At 44.5% G+C, this 23,615-nt stretch overlaps 1 protein-coding gene across 1 annotated transcript; it reads right to left on the bottom strand.

The window, feature by feature from the left end:
• Positions 1–17,561: 17,561 nt before the first annotated feature.
• Positions 17,562–23,414, bottom strand: ACTC1 (actin alpha cardiac muscle 1). Its single transcript, XM_023620570.2, has 7 exons — positions 23,002–23,414; positions 22,273–22,423; positions 20,797–21,121; positions 19,974–20,135; positions 19,653–19,844; positions 18,432–18,613; positions 17,562–17,892 (listed from the first exon to the last, which is right to left on the bottom strand). The coding sequence occupies exons 2-7, from the start codon at positions 22,399–22,401 to the stop codon at positions 17,749–17,751; spliced, it is 1,134 nt and encodes a 377-aa protein (XP_023476338.1). The 5' UTR covers positions 22,402–22,423; positions 23,002–23,414; the 3' UTR covers positions 17,562–17,748.
• Between the last annotated feature and the right edge of the window lie 201 nt (positions 23,415–23,615).

Here is a 23,615-nt window from a genome sequence, read left to right as displayed (position 1 = left end):
AATCCCATCATGAGGGCCCCACCCTCATGACCTTATCTAACCCTAATTACCTCCCAAAGGCCGCTTCTCCAAATACCATCACATTGGAGGTTAGGGCTTCAACATATGAATTCTGGAGGGACACAAACATTCAGTCCATAATTATCAGTAAAAGGAAACAAAACAAACAAAACCAAAAGCATAATAAATTTTAAAAAACAGAAATTCAACTATAGAAGTATCAAAATGATTTATTTGGTGGCATACTATCTAGTAGTCAAAATGAATGAAATGAATCTATATACGTATCAGCAAGAATAGATCTTGAAAACCAAATGTTGAATGAAAAAAGCAAAATGCTGGATAATAAGTGGAATGTGACTCCATTTGTATAAATGTTAAACACAGGAAACAATAGCCTTTGTTTTCTGTATGGATATTTAGTAAATATGGATATTGAGTAAATGCATAAAAAACACAGACTCATGGACCAGAAGAACAGGCAGGAATTTCAGGAGAGTGGAGGAAAGAAGGAAGGAGGCTGAGGAGGAGTGCAGTAGTGTGTTGCTTAAAGACAGGGATACGTTCTGAGAAATGTGTTACGCGATTTTGTCATTGTGCGAACATCATAGAGTGTACTTACACAAACCTAGATGGTATAGCCTGCTACACACCTAGGCTATATGTACTCATCTTATGGGACCACCATCATATATGCAGTCCGTCATTGACTGAAATGTCCTTATCTGCTGCATGACTGTACAAAGAAACTTCCATTATATCTGAAAAGATTTTTAACATCTTCTATATGGCAGGCCTAGTGTTAGGTGTTGAAGATGATAGAATGAGCAGAAACAGAGGAGGTTCCTGTCCTCATACAACTAGTGATCTGAAGGAAGGCTAGATATTTACCAAATAATCATTCACAAAAACGTAAATTATAACTCTGATAAGTTCAAGAGTGGTGGCAGGGTCGTGCAGGAGTTGGGAGAAAGGTAACGCTCTAAATGGAGAGACCAGCATGTGCAGAAGCCTGGCGGCGGGAGTGGGCATGTACAAAGTGGTAGGGCTGCAGATGGGGAAAGGATGAGAGAGCTAGGGCTGGAGAAGGAGACAGGGTCTTGTAGGCCACATGGAGAGTTCGGTCTTTATCTTTCAAGGAGCAGAAAGCCATTGAAAGGTTTGATATGGTAGGGGGAGATTCATCAGAGGTGTAATTTTAAAAGATCACTCTTGATACAGTGTAGGGACAGAATTGGGGGCGGGGGGCAAGAAGAGATATGTGGGAGTTATTACAGCAGTCTGGGCAAGCCTGGGCCTGGGAAGGTGAGGGAGGAAGTTGAGGAGAAGGAGATAAAATTTATTTGACAGAGTCAAGAGATTTTTAGCATTATATTCAGAAGGACAGGTCATAGATTGGCCATGAGAAGTGAGGGAGAAAGAAGTGGTAAAGATGAGTCTCTTACACAGCTGTACAGACAGTTTCCATTTCAGAGAGAAGAGCCCTGGGAGAAGACCAGCTTGGGAGGAGAAGATTATGAGTTTGGTTTTGGGCAAGTTGAATTTAAAGTGCCTTTGAGACATGTGAGTAGAGATTCAAGGAGAGAGTTGAAAATAAGAGTTTGAAACATAAAAGTGGGAATCAAGACCAGGGACCAAGTAATTGAGGGAGAGATTACAGCATGGGAAGATGGCCTAAGTCAGTCCTGACAAGTTCCCTGATGGCTGGTGGGTAGAAGATGAACCTGCAAAGGCTACAGAAAAGCTAGAAGTTAGAGAAAAACCAAGAGAGTAGAGCCTGGAAAGAGGATGTTTCAACAAGGACAGTGGTCAGCTGTGAGAGGTTAAAAAGTTTCTCTGAATTAGGCACCATGGAGGTCATCAGAGACTTTCACAAGAGATGCGTCAGTGGAGGGAAGTGACAAACTGCAGTGGGCTGAGAAATGAGTGGGTGGAAAGGCGACGAGGCAGCGCTTTTGAGGAGTTTGATTATGAAAAGAGAAAGAGAGTAATAGCTAGAATGGGATATGGGGTTTAGGTAGACTGATTTCTAATGGAAAGACTTGGACCTGCATGGTTGATATGAGAAATTGAAGGAGTTTCAGTCTCTGGCTTCTGTTTTCTTTTTGAAGTTGGCAGGGGCAAGTCATGAAGGACAAAGAGGAAGGGAGAGCAGTGAGGGTAATTGTTCCAAAGCTTAAGAAAGAAAGTTTAAAATGGCTACCAGTTATCGAATATTCACTGCACTAATCTTTAGCCTTATGTGCTTTGTCTCTCTCTACATAGGGGTACAAGTGATTTCTCCAGTGTTGTGAGATTTTTGTTTAATTCAGTTTAATTTTTTTCTCTTTAGGATCCCATTCTGTAGTTCAAATTCCGCACTGCACATGGAGCTGGAACTTATGAAATGATGGCCAAGTCCTGTATGTAACCACTGGAACCATCTAGAGCCATTCTTGAGAACGTGCTGAGCGGTGTGGTCTAGTGGAGCAAAAAAAGCCCTGAGCGTGCAGAAGTGGATGGGACAATATTGAGAATGCAGCTGGGCCACTGCTGGTTGAAGTGGCCTTGGGGAAAGGGACAGGACGGCATCAGAAATTGATGACTCTCCCCTCCTTTTCTATCCCTCCCACCTATACACACATTCCATCCAAATGATGACTCACTTGGTCCAACCCTAAGAAGCAAAGTACTCAGAGGAAAGGAGGAGCCTTCAGATTTATTCCTGAATCACTAATGATATTGTCAGAGGCTCTGGGCAAGATACTTGACTTTCTTGTATCCTGGTTTCCTGTCTGTGAGAGTGACCCTGATGCCAGGCTCCTGGCAGCCTGTGGGGTCTGTGAGAGATGGTGTTAAATGAGAGGCTCTCTTGGGTAACTCAGTTCCCACCCCCAAAGTTCAGTGTCTTCATCTATAGGGTTGGACTGGGTGTTCTCAGGTCCCTCCCAGCTCTGCCTCTCTCTATTCTCCAAGCGGGGAACGGGGTAGGGGAATTTTTGAACTAAACAGGGTGATGGACATGACTGTCTCTTCCAGAAAAGGCACAGAGGCTGTGTAAGCAGCGTCTGTGGGGTTTGCCTCAGTTCTCCTTCCAAACTTCTTTCTCCCAGGTGATTCCTGAGGCCTCTCAAGAATGCTCCCAACTGACCCGAAATATTCACAACTCAAATCATCAGGAAGGATGACTTCAATTCTGCCTGAAATCGCCCCTGCATGTGGTAGGATGGAGCAAAGAAATAAAAATAAATTACTGAAGGAAATGAATAGGATTGTACTATCTACAAAAGACGACTTGGAAAGCAGACAAGAATGAGCAGGGTCTATTTTAGTATTGTCACGACTTTTCTGTATAGTTGAAATTTTCCCTAATAAAATGTTTTTTAAGGACTATCTGAAAATTGATTGCTGTAAACCAGTGATTTTCTAACTTTTTTTCACCATGATCCACAAAAAACGCATTTTATGTTACAACCTAGTACATATACCTATAAGCTAAAACAGAGGTTCACAAAACATTTACTCTCACTATATACAATATCCTGTAATGTTTTTTGTCCTCTATCCTGCTTGGTTATTTTTTTTAGATGCTGGTTGGAACCTATTTAACTGATTTCAAAGCTCATTTAATGGATCATAACCCACAGTTTGAAAAACACAGTTCTAAATAGTGTCAAATCGTTCTGGCGGGCAATTGAACATTTGCCTGTTGGCCTGGGTCAAGAGAAGAATAATGACTATTTTGGGAGGGATGGAAGAGAACAAATAGTCATGGAAATTTGCCCAGCCTTCTTGGAAAGTCTGACCCTCGTTTGGCCTGGGTGGGGTATCATCAGGGCTTAGCAAAATGAGAGAGCTTTACAAGCCACCAATTCTGTGTACGTGGCCCAGTTAGCCAATTTTTCTTACACAGGTTTATTTGCTTCTAAAAACTGAACTGCCAGCAAGAGGTCATGGCCTGGACTGCTCTGAGCAGCTTTTCTTCCCCATCTGCCTCCTGTTTTTGCCTTCTCTGAGGCTCAAGCCAGTCCTCAGGTATTTCTCTAATTTACCCACAGTTGTGAACTTATATCTTGTCATCTCTACCCCCTTTCCCCATCTCCCCAATGTTGGCTGTCCCCTTAAACTCAATGTCATGGACAAAAGCAACATCTTCTAAAGAGGACAGATGAGGACATGGGTGAGATTTGCTCAGCCCTTAAATCTTATTAAAGCAAAGGTTGGCCCTGGTAAGCAGGGGACAGACAGAGAGCCTGATGTCTGGAAAAGAGGATGTCTAGGGTATGTTCAACTTCAGTATTCAGGACGAAGTGTCAGCAGTTCAGTCCTTCAACAAATCAATCACCTGCTAGAGAAGAAGGTGAGAATTTCAGGATGGAATCGTTAATTCAAAAGACATTAAGAAATACTGAATAGGCAGCACCTTAATCTACTATAAAATAACTTCAGGGATGCAATTTTTCGATGCTTTATAAAGGGCCCACAAACCCAGGGTATGGTGTATGTGAAATTTTCACTGACTGGAAGCGAATGTTTGCCATGGATGAACTTCACCCTAAAAAGCCCATCTCCTCAGCTCGTGCAAATGTTGCTATTTGGACTGAGTGGCAAGGCATTTCCACTTCTCCTACAGCAAAAGCTGTATTTCTTTCAATATTAAGGTTAATGAGGGCTGGGGCCCTGTAATCTACATGAGTAGGTTAATTCTCATGTGTCCTAGATAGTTGAGAGAGAAAGAGATTTAGAACTTCGGCTGAAGGGGGATGTACACACTGCCAAACCGGAAATTAACGCATGCAAAGGAAGCAAGGAAAAGCATCCCCACAGAAGGGTCTCTGTCCCTCAGCTCCTCCATCTGTAAGGTAGAGATGCTGACCTTGACTCCTTCCTCCTCTGTGCAGGAATGATAGATGTCAGTTCACAGGTATGCGATTCAAGGCTTGATTATATTAGAGGAAAAAATATTTTGTCAAAAATCAACAGACCTGCTATGACATTGCTGGTAGGACACTAATCTCAAGTGTATTTTCAGAAGTAAAGATATGGTTGGAGTTGAGCTCATATCCTGTCATCAAGTGCATGGGTTTGCAACATGCTCCTGGAAATATCTTCACTGACAAAGCTGAAAGTTGAAAGTTAACAAAACATTACAAATGAATGAAACTATTCCTATCTATTCATTCAAAATGATAATACATTTTGCCAAAAGGCAAAGGAATGTGACCCCTATCATGGCCTTCTCCCCTATTCAAGGCTACTTTTGACACTATTGATGAAAAAGGTGAGGGCAGGGAAGGAAAGAAAGCAAAAGAGATGAGTAAGAGACTACTGCGTGTTTTGGAGGGTTGTGGTGAGGAAGATTGGCCCTGAGCTAACATCCATTGCCAATCTTCCTCTTTTTGCTGAAGAAAATTAGCCCTTAGCTAACATCTGTGTCCATCTTCCTCTATTTTGCATGTGGGATGCCACCACAGCATGGCTTGATGAGTGCAGCGCGTTAAGTCCATGCTGGGGATCCGAACCTGCAAACAGAGCATGAAAACTTAACCATTACGCCACCAGGCCTGGTTTTTCTTTTTTTTTTTTTTTTTAAAGATTTTATTTTTTTCCTTTTTCTCCCTAAAGCCCCCCCCCGGTACATAGTTGTATATTCTTCATTGTGGGTCCTTCTAGTTGTGGCATGTGGGACGCTGCCTCAGCGTGGTTTGATGAGCAGTGCCATGTCCGCGCCCAGGACTCGAACCAACGAAACACTGGGCCGCCTGCAGCGGAGCGCGCGAACTTAACCACTCGGCCACGGGGCCAGCCCCCACCAGGCCTGTTTTTAACCCTCACAATAAAGTCCACACTGTTACTGTCAAATGCTTAGATGGTTCAATTTTCTAAATCAAAGCTGGTAAATAGGATGATTTGGGGTTCATTCATTCTGACGCTGTCTGGCTCTGTGCTAGACACTCTGTGCTAGAAAGTCATGGTTAAAAAAAAGTCTGGTTGTGGAGACAGAAAAGGAATAGATAAACGATTTAAATTGTGATTAGTATGGAAGTCTAGAACAGACAAAACTAATCCGTGGTGACAGAAAAGTTGCCCAGGGCTGAGGTGGAGAGGACTGAATTTGGAGGAGCAGGAAGGAATTTGGGGGTGATGGAATGTCCATACTTTGATTGGGGTGGCAGTTACTGGGCATTTACATTTGTCAAAATTGATTGAATGGCATGCTGAAAATGGCCACATTTTGTTGCATATAAATTACACCTCAATAAAGTTCAGCTAAGACAAAAAATAATATAATATGCAATATGAAGGAAACGAACCAAGAGTGGAGGTGAGGCAGGAGTCTAACTTGGATGAGGTGTCTCAGGAACACTTCTGTGTGCAGATGAGGTTCTCTGCCACGAGGAGGAAAGAGGCCTGTGCAGAAGGAACCCCGTGAGCAAAGGCCCTGATTGTTTTCCTTATTTTTCTTGCAATAGAGGACTTTATTAAGACCAAAGTCGTAACTTTGCTCTGCCCTGGTGAGAAGATATATACAATCAGAAGGTATATGCACCAAAGTCCTTCTAGATGGGGTTACAGGGGAGGGAGAGTGAGGGGGTATGAGTTTTCTTTTTAAGGTGATGAAAGTGCTCTCCAAATGACTGTGGTGATGGTTGCACTTATCCGTGAATCTACTAAAAAACAGCTGAATTGTACATTGTAAATGAGTGAATTGTCTGGTATGTAAATTATATCTTGAAGCTTTTTCTAAAAAAATAAGGTAACATAATTCCATGATGAGGCCAGTTCAGGTGCAAACTTTGGACATAGACTAAGCAAAGTTACCTGAATGAAACCCTTCAATTTTACTTTCTTAGCACCCTATTCACAGATTGAACCAATAAGATGTCACTGTGGTAACTTCAGATAGATTTTCTATTTCATTCACGTGCCAAACAAAAACAAAACTCTCCCTCCCACTCTCGGAAAATGGAATCCTGGGGAAGTGAGTGTCCAAAGCTGGAGATAACAGCCTGAATAGGCTAGGTTGTGCAGTGGTAACAAACAAGACCTCTGTGGTTAAGGTGACTATTTCTCATTCATGCTTCGTGTCTGCAGGGGGCGCTGCTCGTTCTAATCCTGTGGGGAGCCAGGCTGATGGAGGCTTCAATTCAACGTGTGAGTATCGTAGCAGATTTTTGACTCCTTACATCATGCTTTATTCTCTTAGAGTTTGGATATATATTTAATATTTTATATCCTCCCTTTTAAGATTTATATTTGGAGTAAACATTCATCAAGTTCTTCCTGCTAAATCCCTCATCCCTACCGACCTACGGTTTTCTTTTTAAAAACTGGAATCCTCATACTATATTTCAGTGACGGAGCTCCCTTTTATGTACTAAAATCAAACAGTTCTTATAACACAATGGAATTGACACTCCAGGGTAATGGGTATAAAGGAGAATATGACTTCCCTTTACTGTAAGATTTAACCAGTTTTAAAATAAGTTCCTTCAACTTGAGAGGAGGCTCAAAGTGGTGTGAAAAGTGCTTTGTACACTGAGAACTCAGGAAGCTGATATTGATTTTTTTAAGAGGCCCTGTCATGTAAGGGCTTGGTGATTTTTAATCAAACTCTTTAAACCCTATATCATGAAGTCATACTTTTCCTTTCTTCATGAAGCTATTTCGGTCCATCTCTCCTTCGGCACAAAGCTCTACGTTCTCAGCCTCTGGAGTATGTGCTCCCTGTATCCTCTAGTTGCTCTTGGACTGTTGAGTCGCTCAGTAAGGATCTCTGCTCACTAGATCATACAGGGACCCTAATGCCAGAATTCATCTCCTTTAAATATCATTCAATGGGCCACTTCTCAGGAAACATCATCAGCAAAAAACGCATGTTCTCTCATATCAAATCCAAATTCCCACACTTGTCTTTCAGCTCCTCCACAATATATACACACACGTGTGTGTGTGTATAGTGTATAATATGTATTATATATACTATATATAAATATATGTACATATAACTATGTTATAGAGCATTAATTAAGGCCCTACTACATGTCAAGGCGTAAGCATAGTATCGACTTTATCCTGTTGAATCCTCACAGCGACTTTGAAGGGCAGCTTTATGATGATTTGTGTTTTATAGGCAAGAACACACCCACCTGTGTCTTCAAAACGCATGCTCTACCCTCACCCTGCCCGGTCCCGATCAACCTGGTTCTGCATCCCAGCACCCGCTCCCTGCTCTAGTCAGGTCTTCCCACCACCTTCCCCTCCCCAAAACCACTCTCTGCTCATTCAGTTTCCCTCCCTTTGTCCCAGAAAACCCTTAACGTGGTTCAAGACCCAGAGCAAACCTCATCTTTGGGTGACGCCCTCTCTGCAATGTAGGACTGGAGCTGCATTTGAATTACCTTGACATTTTAATTTCCTCGAAAACAGTCAACTCAAGCGAGCAGCCTGGGCAGCTTTCATGGGCCCTGCCTCTTCTTGCCTGCCCCTATCCAACCCACCAGTATACTCCATCTTTGCTGCTTAGGAAAATCATCTTGACTCTGCCCACGTTTCTCTCCGTCTTCACAGCTTCCTCCAGGTCCAAGTCCCAGTATCTCCCACCTGCGTCAATGTAAGAGCCTCCCAGTGGTTTACTTGCCTCCACTCTTGCTTCTCCAATCCAGGCTCCACGTGGTACCCAGAATGAGCTTCTAAGATATATATTTTATATTTCCAAGCTTAAAACCCTTTAGCATCATTCTGTCACACTTAGAATAAAATCCAAACTTTTATCATGATCTAAAGGCCCTGTATGATGGGTCTTCTGACCACCTCTCCAGCATCACTTACTTCACTTCCGCTCAGACCCCCACCGCTGCCCATCCACTTGGCTCCTCTCCCATCTTTGAACATGGTAGACTGTCTCACGTCTGGGTCTCTGCAGGTGTTATTTCCACTGCCTGCTTTTCCCATTCTTCAGGTCTCAGATTTAATGTTACGTTTTCAAAGAGGCTTTTCCTGACATCCTTATCTAACTAGAATCCTCATCTCCTCTGTCATTCCTTCCATGGGCTGAGATCAAGTTCTATATGTGTATTTGTACATTTGGCTATTGCCTCCCCTCACACATACACAATGGACCACAGGACTATAAGCGACGTAAGTACAGTGGCCATGTCTGTTTTGTCCTCAGAACCCAGTAGAAAGACATCAATGAGTCAACATTGTCTTAATCAATCAGTCAGTCAAACAATTGGTTCCCCCAACTAGATTTAAACTTTCTGACAGGATCATTGTTTTTTTCATTTTCTTAAAGCTGCTTTCTAAACACTGAAAATATGAGAGGAACTCAGAGACTCCTTAATAGTGGGTTGCATTCATGCTGCAAGCACATCCGCTGGTTTCCAGCTATCCTCGCTGCTAACGAGATCCACCGGGCTGCTGACAGGGATGTGGAGCAGCCCCAAGAGTGCCGACGCAGGGCTCTGCCACTTACCAGCTGTGTGACCTAAGGCCAACAGCGTCTTCAGATCTCAGTTTTTGTCAACAAAATCGGGATGGTGGTAGACCCCACTTCATTGTTTTGTTAAATTAGCTAATGTATTTGAAGGGTTCAGTGCAGCATGGACACATAGCAAGCATTTGATCATTGTTAAATATTAGTGTTGGCATCACAATCAGTATTATTTCAGGCACCCAGCCCATTGGCCAGGTCAGGTTGCTCAGGTCTAAGGAAGCCAATGTGAGAAACACAAAGATCCTGAAACAAGCTCCTAAAAGAAGAAGCTATGTCTACTTCACTCCTAGAAGCAATAGAATACCCTCTATGTGAGCATTTTATTTCTGACTAAATTTAGTTCAACAAAATGTAAGTATATCCTGTACACCAGCCTCTGTGCTGATGAAGACATCAACTGGCTGCAGAAAGTGGACGTATAAGGAATTGTTTGGGGAAGGGGTCTGGAAAGAGCAATGGGATGCAATTACTGCCCCTAAGTTGCTTTCTGTCTCATCCATTCTGACTCTCTTCTTACAACCCGTGGGAACTAGTAAGTGAGCGTGTCAGGCGTAGTAGGGAGGAACAAGGGAGAAAAATGTACCAAGTATCTGACACTAGAGAAGTAAATCTTTCCCCAAAAGCCTGGGGTCAAAGGACATTCCAATCTGGCCATCACACTGCCAATGACTGACTCCAGCTCTTTATATTTGCAACTGTCCAGGGGGCAAATATTCACTAGGTCCAGCCAGCCTCTCAATAAGCTTTGGGAATGGAGTCACTTCCTACTTACCCAAAAGCATGGATGAGGGCGCAGGGCCAAATTTATTGTTTACTAAAAAACAACGTATTTTTCACTTTTTTGGTTAATTAGGCTGAGTAGCTGAGAATAATGTGTAAATGTACCTTTGAACATCTTTAATGTAATGATAACTTCAATATCTTCATCATCAACAAACACTCTTTGATCACATAGTACTGGGTACCCGTGTGAATAAGAAAGACCCCTGCCCCCACAAAGCTCCCGGTCTGGGGAGATTCACACATGCACCAGTGGTTACAATCGCATGTGGTAAGGGTTTGGCAACATCAGACGTGGGGTACCATGGGAACACTGAGGAGGGACTCCTGACATCTGTGCTTTCTCTATGACTGATATGTTTCCAAAAATGGATAAATGAGCATCTGGGCAATTCAGGGTCTGAGTTTCAGAAACCCAGAAGCTAGTCTGGTGCAAAAAAATGAAGAAAAGCTCTGAGTTATAGAGTTAAAATATTGAGTCAGAGCACTGGCCCAACGGCATAGTGGTTAAATGTGGCATGTTCCACTTTGGCGGCCTGGGTTCACAGGTTTGGACCCTGGGCCTGGACCTACACCACTTGTCAGCCCTGCTCTGGTAGTGACTCACATACGAAATAGAGAAAGACTGGCACAGATGTTAGCTCAGGGACAATCTTCCTCAAGAAAAAGAGGAAGATCGGCAACAGATGTTAGCTTAAGGCCAATCTTCCTCAGGAAAAAAAAATATTGAATCAGACTTACTGAGAAATAGAATAATTTTTCAGAAGCCCAGCCCACACTCTTACCTTCTATCCTAATTCTTCCCACTAGGTTAGAGATATCTGACATCCTACCATAATTGTTTTATTCATTTGGAGTCGGGTGCCAATTCTCCAGGAGCAGTGATGCAAGAGTTGCTCTCAATTCAAATTTTAGTTCGAAGATGTTTCTAATCTTTTCTTGAGTTAAATTTCTGACAAGGGTGTAAGACCTATGGGGAGTATTGTTCCCCCCCAAACCCTCTCATAATAAAGGAACCACCTCACCCATACACACGTACAACCCCTACCCATAATCCGTAAACATAAGAGATATGTTCAAGCATTCATGTTTATTCCTTAATCTGTAACAACACTGTTTTCTTATTCCTCTCTGCAGGTTGTAGCTTTCTCCATCCATCATGGCCACCATGTGATTCGTGTCAGTTTCAAAGGCTGCAAACAACTAACAGCACTATCTGTGCCTCTTACTTCAAACTAGAGAGATGAAAATATCTGATTGGTTGCTGGCCCTTAGATGTACAAGTCCTCATGTCAGACGTATCCCTCCATCCCATTAACCTTGTGGGCCGTGCATGAAACACACCTGTCTGCCGAGGGCCTTTCCTTTGGGATGGGTTGTGTAAGAGATGGTTAAGTTCATTGATAAGATCACGGAAGGGATAGAGAATGCCCGCAGCTCCTGATGGCTCTCCAGCTGTAAGTTCCCACTTCCTATGGGGCCCTGCCCTGCTTTACGTTCTCAGGTTATAGGAGTTCCTCTAAACATTGGTAATAAAATCCCTTCCTACCTTGAGCTAGTTTGAGGGAGGTTCTGTTCCTTGAGGCTGGAAGAGCATTAACCAGAAGCTGGGGCCAAAGAACATAGAACCCAGGGCCCTAATAAAGACAAGACAAAGCTAGTGAGGCTGACACGTGGCACAGAGCCAGGAAGCTCACTAGGAGTGGGATGGGGACAATGTTTCTCCCTAAGTGCCCACTCTTGCAAGGGTCCAGATGGTGAGAAAGAAGTTAGCTGGAAAACTTGGCTTGTGGAACCAAATTCTCTCATGTCAACTTTGCTTGAAACAATTGTGCATCTGTTTGTCCATCTATGCTGATTCTGTAGATGCAAAGTGAAGACTGGAAACCCAGGTTCTTGAACAGGGATAAGAAGAGAGGCAGCGGGGAGGATGGTAGGAATCAAAGAGCACAAAAGAACTGAAAGGAAATCCTCTTCACATGGCCAGCAGCCCTGCTCTCTGTTGATTGCTCTCACCTGTATTCTGTAGGGGAGTACACACACTCACATGGACGTACACATACACACACACACGCACACACACTCGTACAGCCTCTGCTCCTCCTGCCCCCACCACAATGCTGTTCAATTTATCTTTCAGATCTCCAAGGAAGAGCTTTGGTTTCCTCTTTGCCTTCCTTCACTTCCCCATACAAATACCCTTTACCTGTTTTCTCTCTCCTGAGCTTTCTACTCCATTTTTCCTACTCTGGTTCTTGGGCTCAGGAAAATCTCAGGATCTGTAGAGACCATTGCAATGTGATCCAAAGGGAACTTTACAGCTCGCTTCTCCCTCTACCCACCCCTCCCAAGCCAGCCTCCAAAGTCCACGCTAGAAAGAAAGACAGGAGGAGAGAAGAGAAATAAACTTTGTTGACATTTACTAGGAGCACAAGTGCCCTTGTGGTGGGCACTCTGCCTAGTGCCTTAAGTGCCTGATATCATCCCATTCTCATGACAACTCTGGGAACACGATTTTAGTCAGCCCCTCTGTTTTGAGGTTCAGAGAGGCTAAGTAACTTACTTCAAGGCCACTCAACTGTCAGTGGCAGAACTAGGATTTCAATTCAAATCTTTGTGACTGAAAGCCCATGCAACATCAATACTTCAGGTTAGTATAATAACAAAATTATACACAGAAAACTGCTGTGAAATTATGAGTGTGTTCTCTAGTGGGAAAATACATTCTAATTTTCCCCAGGAACATAGATTAGGTAACTGATACCCTAATAAGCATAGGCTGCTCTCAAGGAATGCAAGTAAAGGATAGATAATTGTCATCGAGATACTAGTGGTAGGGAGAACGTCCTGGGTACCAGCATTGGGTGAAAGACACTGGAAAAAAAGTCCAAGGGTAGATCCTACAGTTAAAGATGCTTTGGGAAAATTTCCTTATTTTGCCCAAGGCAGCTTTGCTTTGAAATTTTCTACACAATGCCTTCTCTGTCATGCCTAGCCTTCATGATGCCCACCCTGTCACTAACCAGTAGTATTTCCAAAATTCTTCATCATTCTGTGTTAAACCCTAAACCTGTTGACCTAGTTCCTTGCTTACACTTGACTCCAAAGTCTGCTTTCTCATCTACGATTAATGCCACATTTTAATTCAGCTTTACTGCAAACTTCCCTTGGGTCTGTTTTCTTTCTGTTTCCTCTCCCCAACCCTGATTTCCATGGAAGCCGCAGTAAAACAGTGCAGAGCAATAAGCAAACAACACTGCTGAGGGATGTGCAGACCACCCCTGCTTAACTCGCACCTGACTCAGCTCCCCTTCCCAGGCAGGGGAGAGGGCCTAGAATCACAAGGACACAGGGAGCTGTCCTTCAGCTGAAGCTCTTTGTCTTCCTAATCAATCTTTCTTGCATCTGTTGCACACAGAGCTAATGACTGAACTGTAAGGAACATCTTCTAGCGTCAGGCTCACCAGTGACCAAAGGTATACTTTTGCAATCTCCCCAAGAGCTTTTTCCTGTATCTTCCTGATGGAAAGTTGGTTGCCATAGCAATAGCCAAGCTCTGCCTCAAGGAAAGATTCCTTATATAATGAGCCTGGAAGACCTTAAGTTGAATATAGACAATGTTTGCTGGTTTAGGTCTAAAAGACTCAAAATTTCTTCCCTACCTATCAGGTACTGGGAAATATTTATAGTATTTAATCATGTTAGTCATAAAATAAATCTGATTTATTATTTTCTTTTATAAACTTTTTTTTCTTTTTTCTCTGAGGAAGATTTGTCCTGAGCTAACATCCATTTCCAAACCTCCACTTTTTTGTATATAGGTCACCGCCACAGCATGGCTAACGGGTGGTGTAGGTCCATGCCTGGGATCTGAACTGTGAACTGAGGCTGCTGAAGCAGAGCGTGTTGAACTTAACCACTAAGCTACAGGCTCACCTCTATTATTTTCTTTTAAACACCTGGTTATCTGGTCATACAGAAAACATTGAGTTCCTGGGTCCCTGGGCCATACTGGTGTCTAGAAAAAATCTGATCAATCCCACATACCACTATGCAAAGCTTCTCAGTCTTGCCCCCAGTTTTGTTTGAGTGCAGCCTTTGCTCTTCTCAAGTCTTTCTCAGGGCCTGTTAAATCAAATGAAACTCCTGAACGGGAAGTTGGAGTCCTCCAACAATTGGCCCCTCCCCTACAAACGACCATGATTTTTCTTCCTGGTCTACCTCGTTGGAAATGGTGCTTATGCCATTTTGTCCCCCTCACTTGGAGAATTACCCTTCCTCCACTCAATAATATTGATCAGTCCCTGTAGTGGGGATGGTAAGACTGGGTCCTCAAGCTGACCAGATTGAGACTTCCCTGGGACTTTTGCCAGAATTATAGGGGAAAACACTCTTTTGCTCCAGAGGCTGATAAATTCAGATGAAAAATCTTGGGCAATCATGTCCAATTTGTGGAAAAATCTTGTATTAGTCAGCTTGGGCTGCCATAATATCATAATGCAGACTGGATGGCTTAATCAATAAAAATTTATTTTCTCACAGTTCTGGAAGCTGGAAGTCCAAGATCAAGGTGCCAACGGGATTGGTTTCTGGTGAGGCCTTTCTACCTGGTTTGCAGATGGCCACCTTCTTGCTGTGTCCTTACCTCCTCTTTGCTCTGTACGTTTGCAGACTCCTGGTATCTCTTTTTCTTATAAGAGCACCGGTCCTATTGGGTTAGGGCCCCAACCCTGTTACCTCATTTAACCTTAATTACCTCCTTAAAGCCCTATCTCCAAATAGAGTTACACTGAGGAGTTAGGGTTTCAACATATGAATTCAGGGCGAGGGGAGGCACAATTTAGTCTATAACAGATCCCGTAGAAGAGATGGAGAGAAAGGGAGAGCCCCAGTGACATCGTTTTAGGCCTGGGGTACAGTAAAACAACTCTACCCTTCTAAATATTCCATTTTCTTCAGTAATTTTCCTTTTCTCTGTAACTCTACTCTCTTGATTATTTAAACACATCTACATAATGACCATTGCTTAGAGATGACCATTGTTAAGAAAATGAAGAAATAGTGTTTTTGTGTTAGAAATGAACAAGAATACTCTTTTCATTATAAATTGAGAAGAAATATTATGATCTAGAAAGGGGTTTTTTACGTTGCATCTTAAGCAAAGACATAGTCACTGTAGACATCTCAATTATTTTACACGTTTGATGGTGGCCTTAAGAAAAACTCTATTGCCTTAGTACCTTCCTTAAGCAAAATTGTTAGATGATTCAGCTATCCTAATATCTTATACCCTATCATCAAGCAGAGATGAGAAAATGTCAGAACTCAACAAGAATTGGTATGCTTACCACTTCTGATGCAAATATCAGAAGCTGATTCTGAAACCTACTTTTAAGTAAAACTAACAATACACATTTCATTTCCATTCATACATAGAAAGAACCACAGTTGATACCCCAGCCAGTTGTCTAAACTTAAAGTATTAATACTGTATTCAAAAGATAAAATTCATAAAACCTATGTACTCAATTTGAGAGATGAGAAAAAAGAGACAGAGAGACTGGCTAAATCATATCTCCTTATATATGCCCCAAATCTGTCTCCTTGGTTGATGCCTAGCTTTTGAACCAATCTATCTGTGCTATAGGATATAACTGGGGGGGAAAAAGGAAAATCCACAATGAAGTTTATATCCTCGTCTAAAGAAGATGCAGCCACATTTATTTATTATTAACCCTTAATGTAGAGAAGGACTTCCATTCAGCTATGCTAAATATGAAACTCTAAACTCTGAACTCCTTCAGCACAGAAAATGTGCTCTGACCCATCCTCGTGTCCCCTGCACCTTCTACTGTAACTGGCATGAACTCAGGGGTCAAGAGATGTTTTTTGAAAGAATAAACGTGAAAGCACAATTACGATCTTGAATGATAATGACAGTGGCAACTTATTAAAGATGCCTGATGAACCCAAAGTACTCCAGATTTTGAACCCAGACTCAGAAAGGGTGTGTGATAGAATGGGGTTACTCTTGATAGACTACGACTAAAGTTAGAAAAGATGGTTTTAGAAGCATCATTAGATTTGATGTCAGAAAATCTGGGTTCCTATCTTGGTTATTCCGCAAACAAGCTGTATCACATTGCACCATTGCTTAATCTCACTGTGTCTCGATTCCTTCATCAATAGACGAAAGTTTAATTAAGTCCATTTAAATGCACCAACAGTTCATGAACAATTAATTTGAAAATGAAAAATTTTAAAGCGTCTGCAATCAGGTTGAAATCTACATTTGCAAATTGATTTCCTAAAATCCATCAGCATCCACCAGCCTGCTCTGTGCCTTGTATACCGGCTGCTGCCCCACATCCTTCTGCTGAGAGTTCCTCCCTGCTCTCCTCACCTCTCTAATTCTTAATTATTCTTCAAGACCCAGACCCGTGTCCGTCTCCTTGAAGCCTCCCAGACCACGCACACTGGGGTTTGTGTGTAGTGTATGTGAGCCCCTCAAAGACACAGCATGACTTATTCTTTGGGATGCTGCCCACAGCTCTGCCCCCACCACACTTTGCAGGAGGTCCAGCATGGAGTAAAAGGAATATTGTAGCTTTCTGTTCCCCTTGACCCCTCAGGACTTCAGAGCCTTTACCTCACTCAGCCCACGATCCCAAGATTTCAAAGAAGTGAAAAGATTAAAGACCTCTGTCCCACAAGTTAGGCGGGTAGGTAGAAGTATCTGGCAACTGTTTCCTCTCATTTGTGTTGAACGCACACAGTGGTCTTGATCTGTGTAGGGGGCATTTGGAATAGGACATGGCTGTGCTTAACTGTCAGCTGGCTTCAGTGTTTCACCATTAACATGCAGAGCCCTGAGGAAGACAACTGAACAGTCCAAGAAGTGAGAATTGAAGCTAATTTATTGAAAATAATCCTTGACTTTCTCACTACCAATATATATGTGGTTTCCACAAAGCTACAAAAACAACTGGAACATACGCTAAAACAATTTTCAGTGTCATCCATAGCAACGAATCTTAAAGAACTGTGTTAACCGAGGCTGTTTCTTGCTTATGTGGAGCTAAACCTAATCTACTTTTCAGATGTGAAATATACTCATGATTCTGTCCCAAAGCATAAAATCAAAATTTAGTATTGTAACTCCCAGCTAAACGTCACACTAATTCATCTGGTGAACTTCGTGGTGCGGTAACATGGTGTCCAAGCTACCAATACACGAGTTCGCAGACTGAAGGAAGCCATCACTGGCCCCACCCCATGCCTACCCCAAAAAGAAATGAAAGGCTTTTGTTGGTTGCAAGTCCTGGTCTGGTTTATTTATAAAGCAATAAATATTAGAAGCACAAAGAAATTGCACGTGTGTAAACAAACTGTACAATGATGGATGAGAGATGAGGGAGGGTGGTTCAGAAGACTCCAAGAAGCATGATACTGTCATCCTGAATGTAAGGTGGACTGAGAGACAAGGCACCTTAGAAGCATTTGCGGTGGACGATGGACGGGCCTGCCTCATCGTACTCCTGCTTGCTGATCCACATCTGCTGGAAGGTGGACAGCGAGGCCAGGATGGAGCCCCCGATCCAGACAGAGTACTTGCGCTCAGGGGGAGCAATAATCTGCAAGAAGAAAACAAAAACTTCCAGTGAACGCTGACATTCCAAGCAGCAGGGCAAGCGACAAGATGTTGGGGAGAGTCACAGAAAAAAAATATTAGATTTTAATTCACTGTAATGTGAGCTACATCATGCCACAAATTAATATGGCTGAGTCAAGTTTTACGAACTTTCCTCTATTTCATCATTTTCATTATCAGAGACTCTAGAATTTCCCCAATTCTCTGAACTGGAGTATAATGTGGCAACAAGCTAAATGCATGGTGGATGTTAGCTCAAAAGATGGGGACTTTTAAAATGTGCTCAAAGATTGAGGGGTTTTGTTCCTTTAAAGGTTTATTTTTATCCACTGCTTGAAAATGTTTTTAAAGTCTCCTATCTTGGGAAAAGTGATAGAAAAATCAGAAAAAGTGCTAGAAAAGCTAAAAGGTAAAGTTTATAGGAGACAGGGAGCAAAGCGTGAGGAGAAAGAAGACAGGCATGCAGGTCTGCCTGGAATACCAAGACCTGCCATGGTTCCCCCCAGCCACAGAAGCTCTTACCTTAATCTTCATGGTGCTGGGAGCCAGGGCAGTGATTTCCTTCTGCATGCGATCAGCGATACCAGGGTACATGGTAGTACCTCCAGATAAGACATTGTTGGCATACAGGTCCTTGCGGATATCAATGTCACACTTCATGATGCTATTATAAGTCGTTTCATGGATGCCAGCAGATTCCATACCTAGGAACGAGTTAAAAAAAAAAATCACAGGGGCTGGTCCCTTGGCCGAGTGGTTAAGTTCGCGCACTCCGCTGCAGGCGGCCCAGTGTTTCGTTGGTTCGAATCCTGGGCACGGACATGGCACTGCTCATCAAGCCATGCTGAGGCAGTGTTCCACATGCCACAACTGGAAGGACCCACAACGAAGAATATACAACTATGTACCGGGGAGCTTTGGGGAGAAAAAGGAAAAAAATAAAATCTTAAAACAAAAAAAAAATCACAGTGCACTCAGGCCAGGGGGCCACGGTAGAGAGAAGAGAACAGGACTCCTCTGTGTTGGTAAACTGTCACCATTTGTCTCTGAAACATATGTTCCTCTATAAGATACACTGCAGGGCATTTGTGGAACAGGTGTCTCTAAAAGTGCTGACAGTTAATCCACAACAGACTGCCAAGAAATGAGCAACTGTGTTTAGCACCTGTTTGCAGTGAACACTTGCTATATCCGTCAGATGTATGGAGATGTATTGGAAAACGATAAGACACACACTTAAGTCAAATTAATGCAATTTTTATTTATGGACTAAAATAAGATCCTGACAACCTTCCTCCTGGAAATCATTCCTTAGGAAGGATGTTTGGTGACATGTAAGTGTCCGGTTATTAGTATGAGAGGGATTGTTGTTGCATTCAACAACGAGTAACTTAAAAGGAAAGTCCAGCTACTTGGTGCTAGAACTTAGTGGAATAAGTCAGCACTCTTGGGTAATCGTCCCTTTCCTGCAGATATGGATTATTCGGTTACTACTCTGTCTCATCTCTTATTTTGAGATGAAGTCAATGTGTCATCCATTATCATATTACTGCAACAGAACAGTGATGACCGTCCCTTTAATGAGCCATCAAGACCTGAGGGTGAGCTGTGTGGGACTCCAAGCTATGACTTCTTTTAACTCAAGAGCCCCTTAATCCTTCTTGATTTTAATAGACTTTACTCTGGGAGACCCCTAGATTTCCAGGGACAAGCTGTGCCTCCATACCAGACCCTACAACTCACCAATGAAGGAGGGCTGGAAGAGTGTCTCAGGGCAGCGGAAGCGCTCGTTGCCAATAGTGATGACTTGGCCATCAGGCAGTTCATAACTCTTCTCCAGGGAGGAGGAAGAAGCAGCCGTGGCCATCTCATTCTCAAAATCCAGGGCAACATAGCACAGCTTCTCTTTAATGTCGCGGACAATTTCACGTTCAGCTGCAGATATAAAGGGTATCACAGTCAAGCTCTGAAGAATGTAGTCAGCTGTGGGGAGGGAGGTGGATTCGCTGGCAGAAGAAAAAAGCAGACACTCTGTGGCACATGAGACACACATTACACACTCACCAGTGGTGACAAAGGAGTAGCCACGCTCAGTGAGGATCTTCATGAGGTAGTCAGTGAGATCCCGACCAGCTAGATCCAGACGCATGATGGCATGGGGCAAAGCATAGCCCTCATAGATGGGGACATTGTGAGTTACACCATCCCCAGAGTCCAGAACAATGCCTGTCAGAGGAAATAGACAAGAACAAGGTAAATCCCTGAGGATACCGCCGCTTCAGCCAGGTCGAAGCCTATATGGAATCTCGGCTAAGAGAAACTAGCACTGGGCGAGGGTCCAAATAAAATTAGATTCCTTACACACAAAGAATAAAAATGAGCATAGTGGAGCCACAACAGTTCATCCTTTAAAATATTGTAGTAGAAAAATTTCCCCGGGACACTTTCAAATGACCATGCTCTTATCAGCCATTAGCACATTATGTAAGCATCCACGTGTGTTTTTCTGTCCTCCCATCTAACTTACACATGCTTCTCTTTTTTCTTTTTGACTCATACCCTGGTGGGAATATGGGCTTTCTTCGGGGATTTTTGCCCAGGGGCTGTGACGGTATGAACACATACCAGTGCCTGCTGTAATCCAGGCTGATACATTGTGCAGAGCCTCAATATGTGGCATCACATACTTTGGCTAAAAGAACATCCAGCTCTCACAAATAAGTGTTCCCTGAAACTAGCCTCAGGGTACTATTGTTAGCTCTCTTAGCACAGACACCTTCCTGGGGAGTGGGATCATTCCTTTTTCATTTGGGGAAATTGATTCACAGCAAGGTCAATCACTGGAGAATGAGATTCATCAGTGACTGTCCCCACAGCCCAAACATACCTGTGGTACGGCCAGAAGCATACAGGGACAGCACTGCCTGGATGGCCACATACATGGCGGGGACATTGAAGGTCTCAAACATGATCTGGGTCATCTTCTCTCGGTTGGCCTTGGGGTTCAGGGGGGCCTCAGTGAGTAGAGTGGGGTGCTCCTCAGGGGCCACACGGAGCTCATTGTAAAAGGTATGGTGCCAGATCTTCTCCATGTCGTCCCAGTTGGTGATGATGCCGTGCTCAATGGGGTACTTGAGAGTCAGGATACCTCGCTTGCTCTGTGCCTCATCACCTACGTAGGAATCCTTCTGACCCATACCCACCATGACTCCCTATAAAAAGAAAAAGATGGGAAAATCAAGCTCCTACCATGCCCAGAAATATAATTGATGCCTTATAAATTTACACCTAACTGCCCGTCTTATAAATACCAGAAATAAGAAACAATAGGATTTTACCCCAATTTAGAAATATCATTTAAAATCAATCTAGTACCTTCTTCCCTTCCCTCCCCCAAGAGGTATAATTCTATTGTTTAGATTATAACTAGGGGGAGGGGAATGAAGCTATTTCATGGAAGAAGTAGAACCTCATCTCATTTTAAAAATAGCATAATGACTTCATGAAATTATTAAGCTCATCACCCATGTCAACCGGGATTATAAATGACTACATTGTGGAATGACTGAATTAATGACACACTGTATTTCTCCTAAGAAAAGATTTTGACATTCATCAAGTGAACATAAAAAGATGGGCTGGTATGCCATTATCACCCTGCCCGTGAAATCCAGCCGGCTCGAGCTGTCCTGGAGTACCCATCAATCACCAACACTGAGGACCACAGCTCTTCTCCCTGGCAGCCTGGCTGGCCAGGCAGGTGGCAAAGCCCGAGAGCGTGGCATTTCTGTCAATAAACAAGGTGGCATGTCACTCTCAACATGTCACTTACTACCTCTGTCACGCCTGGCTTCTAAAAATGCAACAGCCAGGAGGCAGATGGATTACATCTTTTGGGAGCCTTGTAAACTGGCTGTGAATAAGAAGGAAGAGTGTGGGCTGGTCCTAGTTGGTTGAGAGAAGTTCTAAGTTTTGAACAGGGCTGAAAAGGGACGTCAAGGAAAAAAGTGAAGTGTCTAAGAGGTGGAGGAGGACACAGAAGACTAACAAGGCAGGTCAAGAGCGGAGGACAGAAGCTGTTGCCTTTTCACACAGGGAGTTGGACCCTTGGAGAGCTGTGTCTCTGAAGTGGCCCCGGGGAAAGTATACATTTCTGGTATGTTGGAGGGTGGTGTATTGCTTGCCTTGGCTTGGATTTGAAGCTAATCCATCTTTTCCTTATTTGACATAAAGAGTTAAGGAAACAAGAGGGTCAGGTGAGACATTCCTAGGTTGCTGGGCTGAGGAGAGGGCAGGAAGGGGTGTGGAGTGGGGCTGGGGACTGCTCCAGGAGAGAGCAGGCCCTAGGGGCAAGAAAGTTTACCTGGTGGCGTGGGCGGCCCACGATGGACGGGAAGACAGCGCGGGGCGCATCATCGCCCGCGAAGCCGGCCTTCACCAGCCCAGAGCCGTTGTCACATACCAGGGCAGTGGTCTCCTCGTCGTCGCACATCTTGGCACAGCTTTGGCGGGGTCTGCAGGTTGAGGAGAGTAGGGCAGCCTGCGCTCAGTGCCTGCGGGGCTGGCCTTCTTGCGCCCCAAAAGGAGGGGACCAAGCAGAGAGGGTTTTGGGGGTGGGGCGCCTGCCATCTCCCTTCCCCTCGGGGCAGAAAAAGAAAGGCAGGAAGAAGCTGCAGAGATCCGGGGTAAGGGGGTGCGTAGAGAAGGGGAGAGAACCACTCAGGCTTCCTGGCCAGGAGGCTCACCCTGTGCCCCAGATGCAAGGAGGGACCGTCCGCCCTTAGCAGGTCCTCCCCAACCCTTTACATTTTCGCCTTTTCACCAACTGGGAACCCACTTCGGCCCCATCCACACGCCCATGCCAGTGCCCCAGGTGGAGGGAAAAGCACGCCAAGGAGGGACCCATACACCCCGTGGGGGGCCGCAAGGCTCCCCTTCCGCTCGCCCCTCTTCTGTTTCGACCCGGGACAAAGAATTTAGAACCAAATCGAAAAGTTTGTTCTTTAAAAAAAAAAAGTGACGGGGCGGCAGGAGCGCAGGCCCCGGCGATGGCTGCGCGGGAGGGAGGGCGTAGGGCTTGGCGCTGACTCACCGTCGGCGGGGCGGGCTCGGCTCGGCTCGGGCGGCGGGCGCTGGGTGCCGGGCGCACGGCGCGCCGCTTTATAGTGCGCTGATGGACGGGGTCAGTTGGAGCGGCCGGGGGCAGGGGTGGGGGGCCCGGTCGGCCACCTTGCCTTATTTGGTCGCCTTCGCACCACTGAGGAGCGCCGAGGCCATTCATGGAGCCAAGGGCAGGGGATAGGATCAGCCAGGGGGCCCCCAGACCATGTAAGGAAGGGGAGGGGGCAACCAGGGGGATGGCCAAATAGGGAACTAGGGAGGGGCAGGCGGGGAAGGGTAGGGGGCAGGGGAAGACTAAGTGACGCCAGCCCACCCGCTCCCCCTTCCTGGGTGGGGGTGCGCCCTGGGTATGCTGTGGGCTCTCCTCCGCAGCCCCGCCAGCCTAAGAGACAATAAGCCACATATGAGCGGGAAGGCTTGGCACCCTGCCCTCTGCTGAGGGGTCCCGACAGCTGGGCCAGCGGGCAGCTGGGGAGCAACAGCAGCTTCTCATCTTCCAGGCCTGGGAGCTGGAGGAGCAGAGCCCTGGCAGTCCTCCTGGGCCTAAAGGGCACCACAGCAGCACATTTGGGTGGCCAGGAAAGG

Source organism: Equus caballus, chromosome 1, assembly GCF_041296265.1.
Source record: "Equus caballus isolate H_3958 breed thoroughbred chromosome 1, TB-T2T, whole genome shotgun sequence".
Lineage (NCBI taxonomy): Eukaryota > Metazoa > Chordata > Mammalia > Perissodactyla > Equidae > Equus > Equus caballus.
The sequence above is the reverse complement of the archived record's forward strand: the minus strand, read 5'-3'. Positions and strand labels throughout refer to the sequence as shown.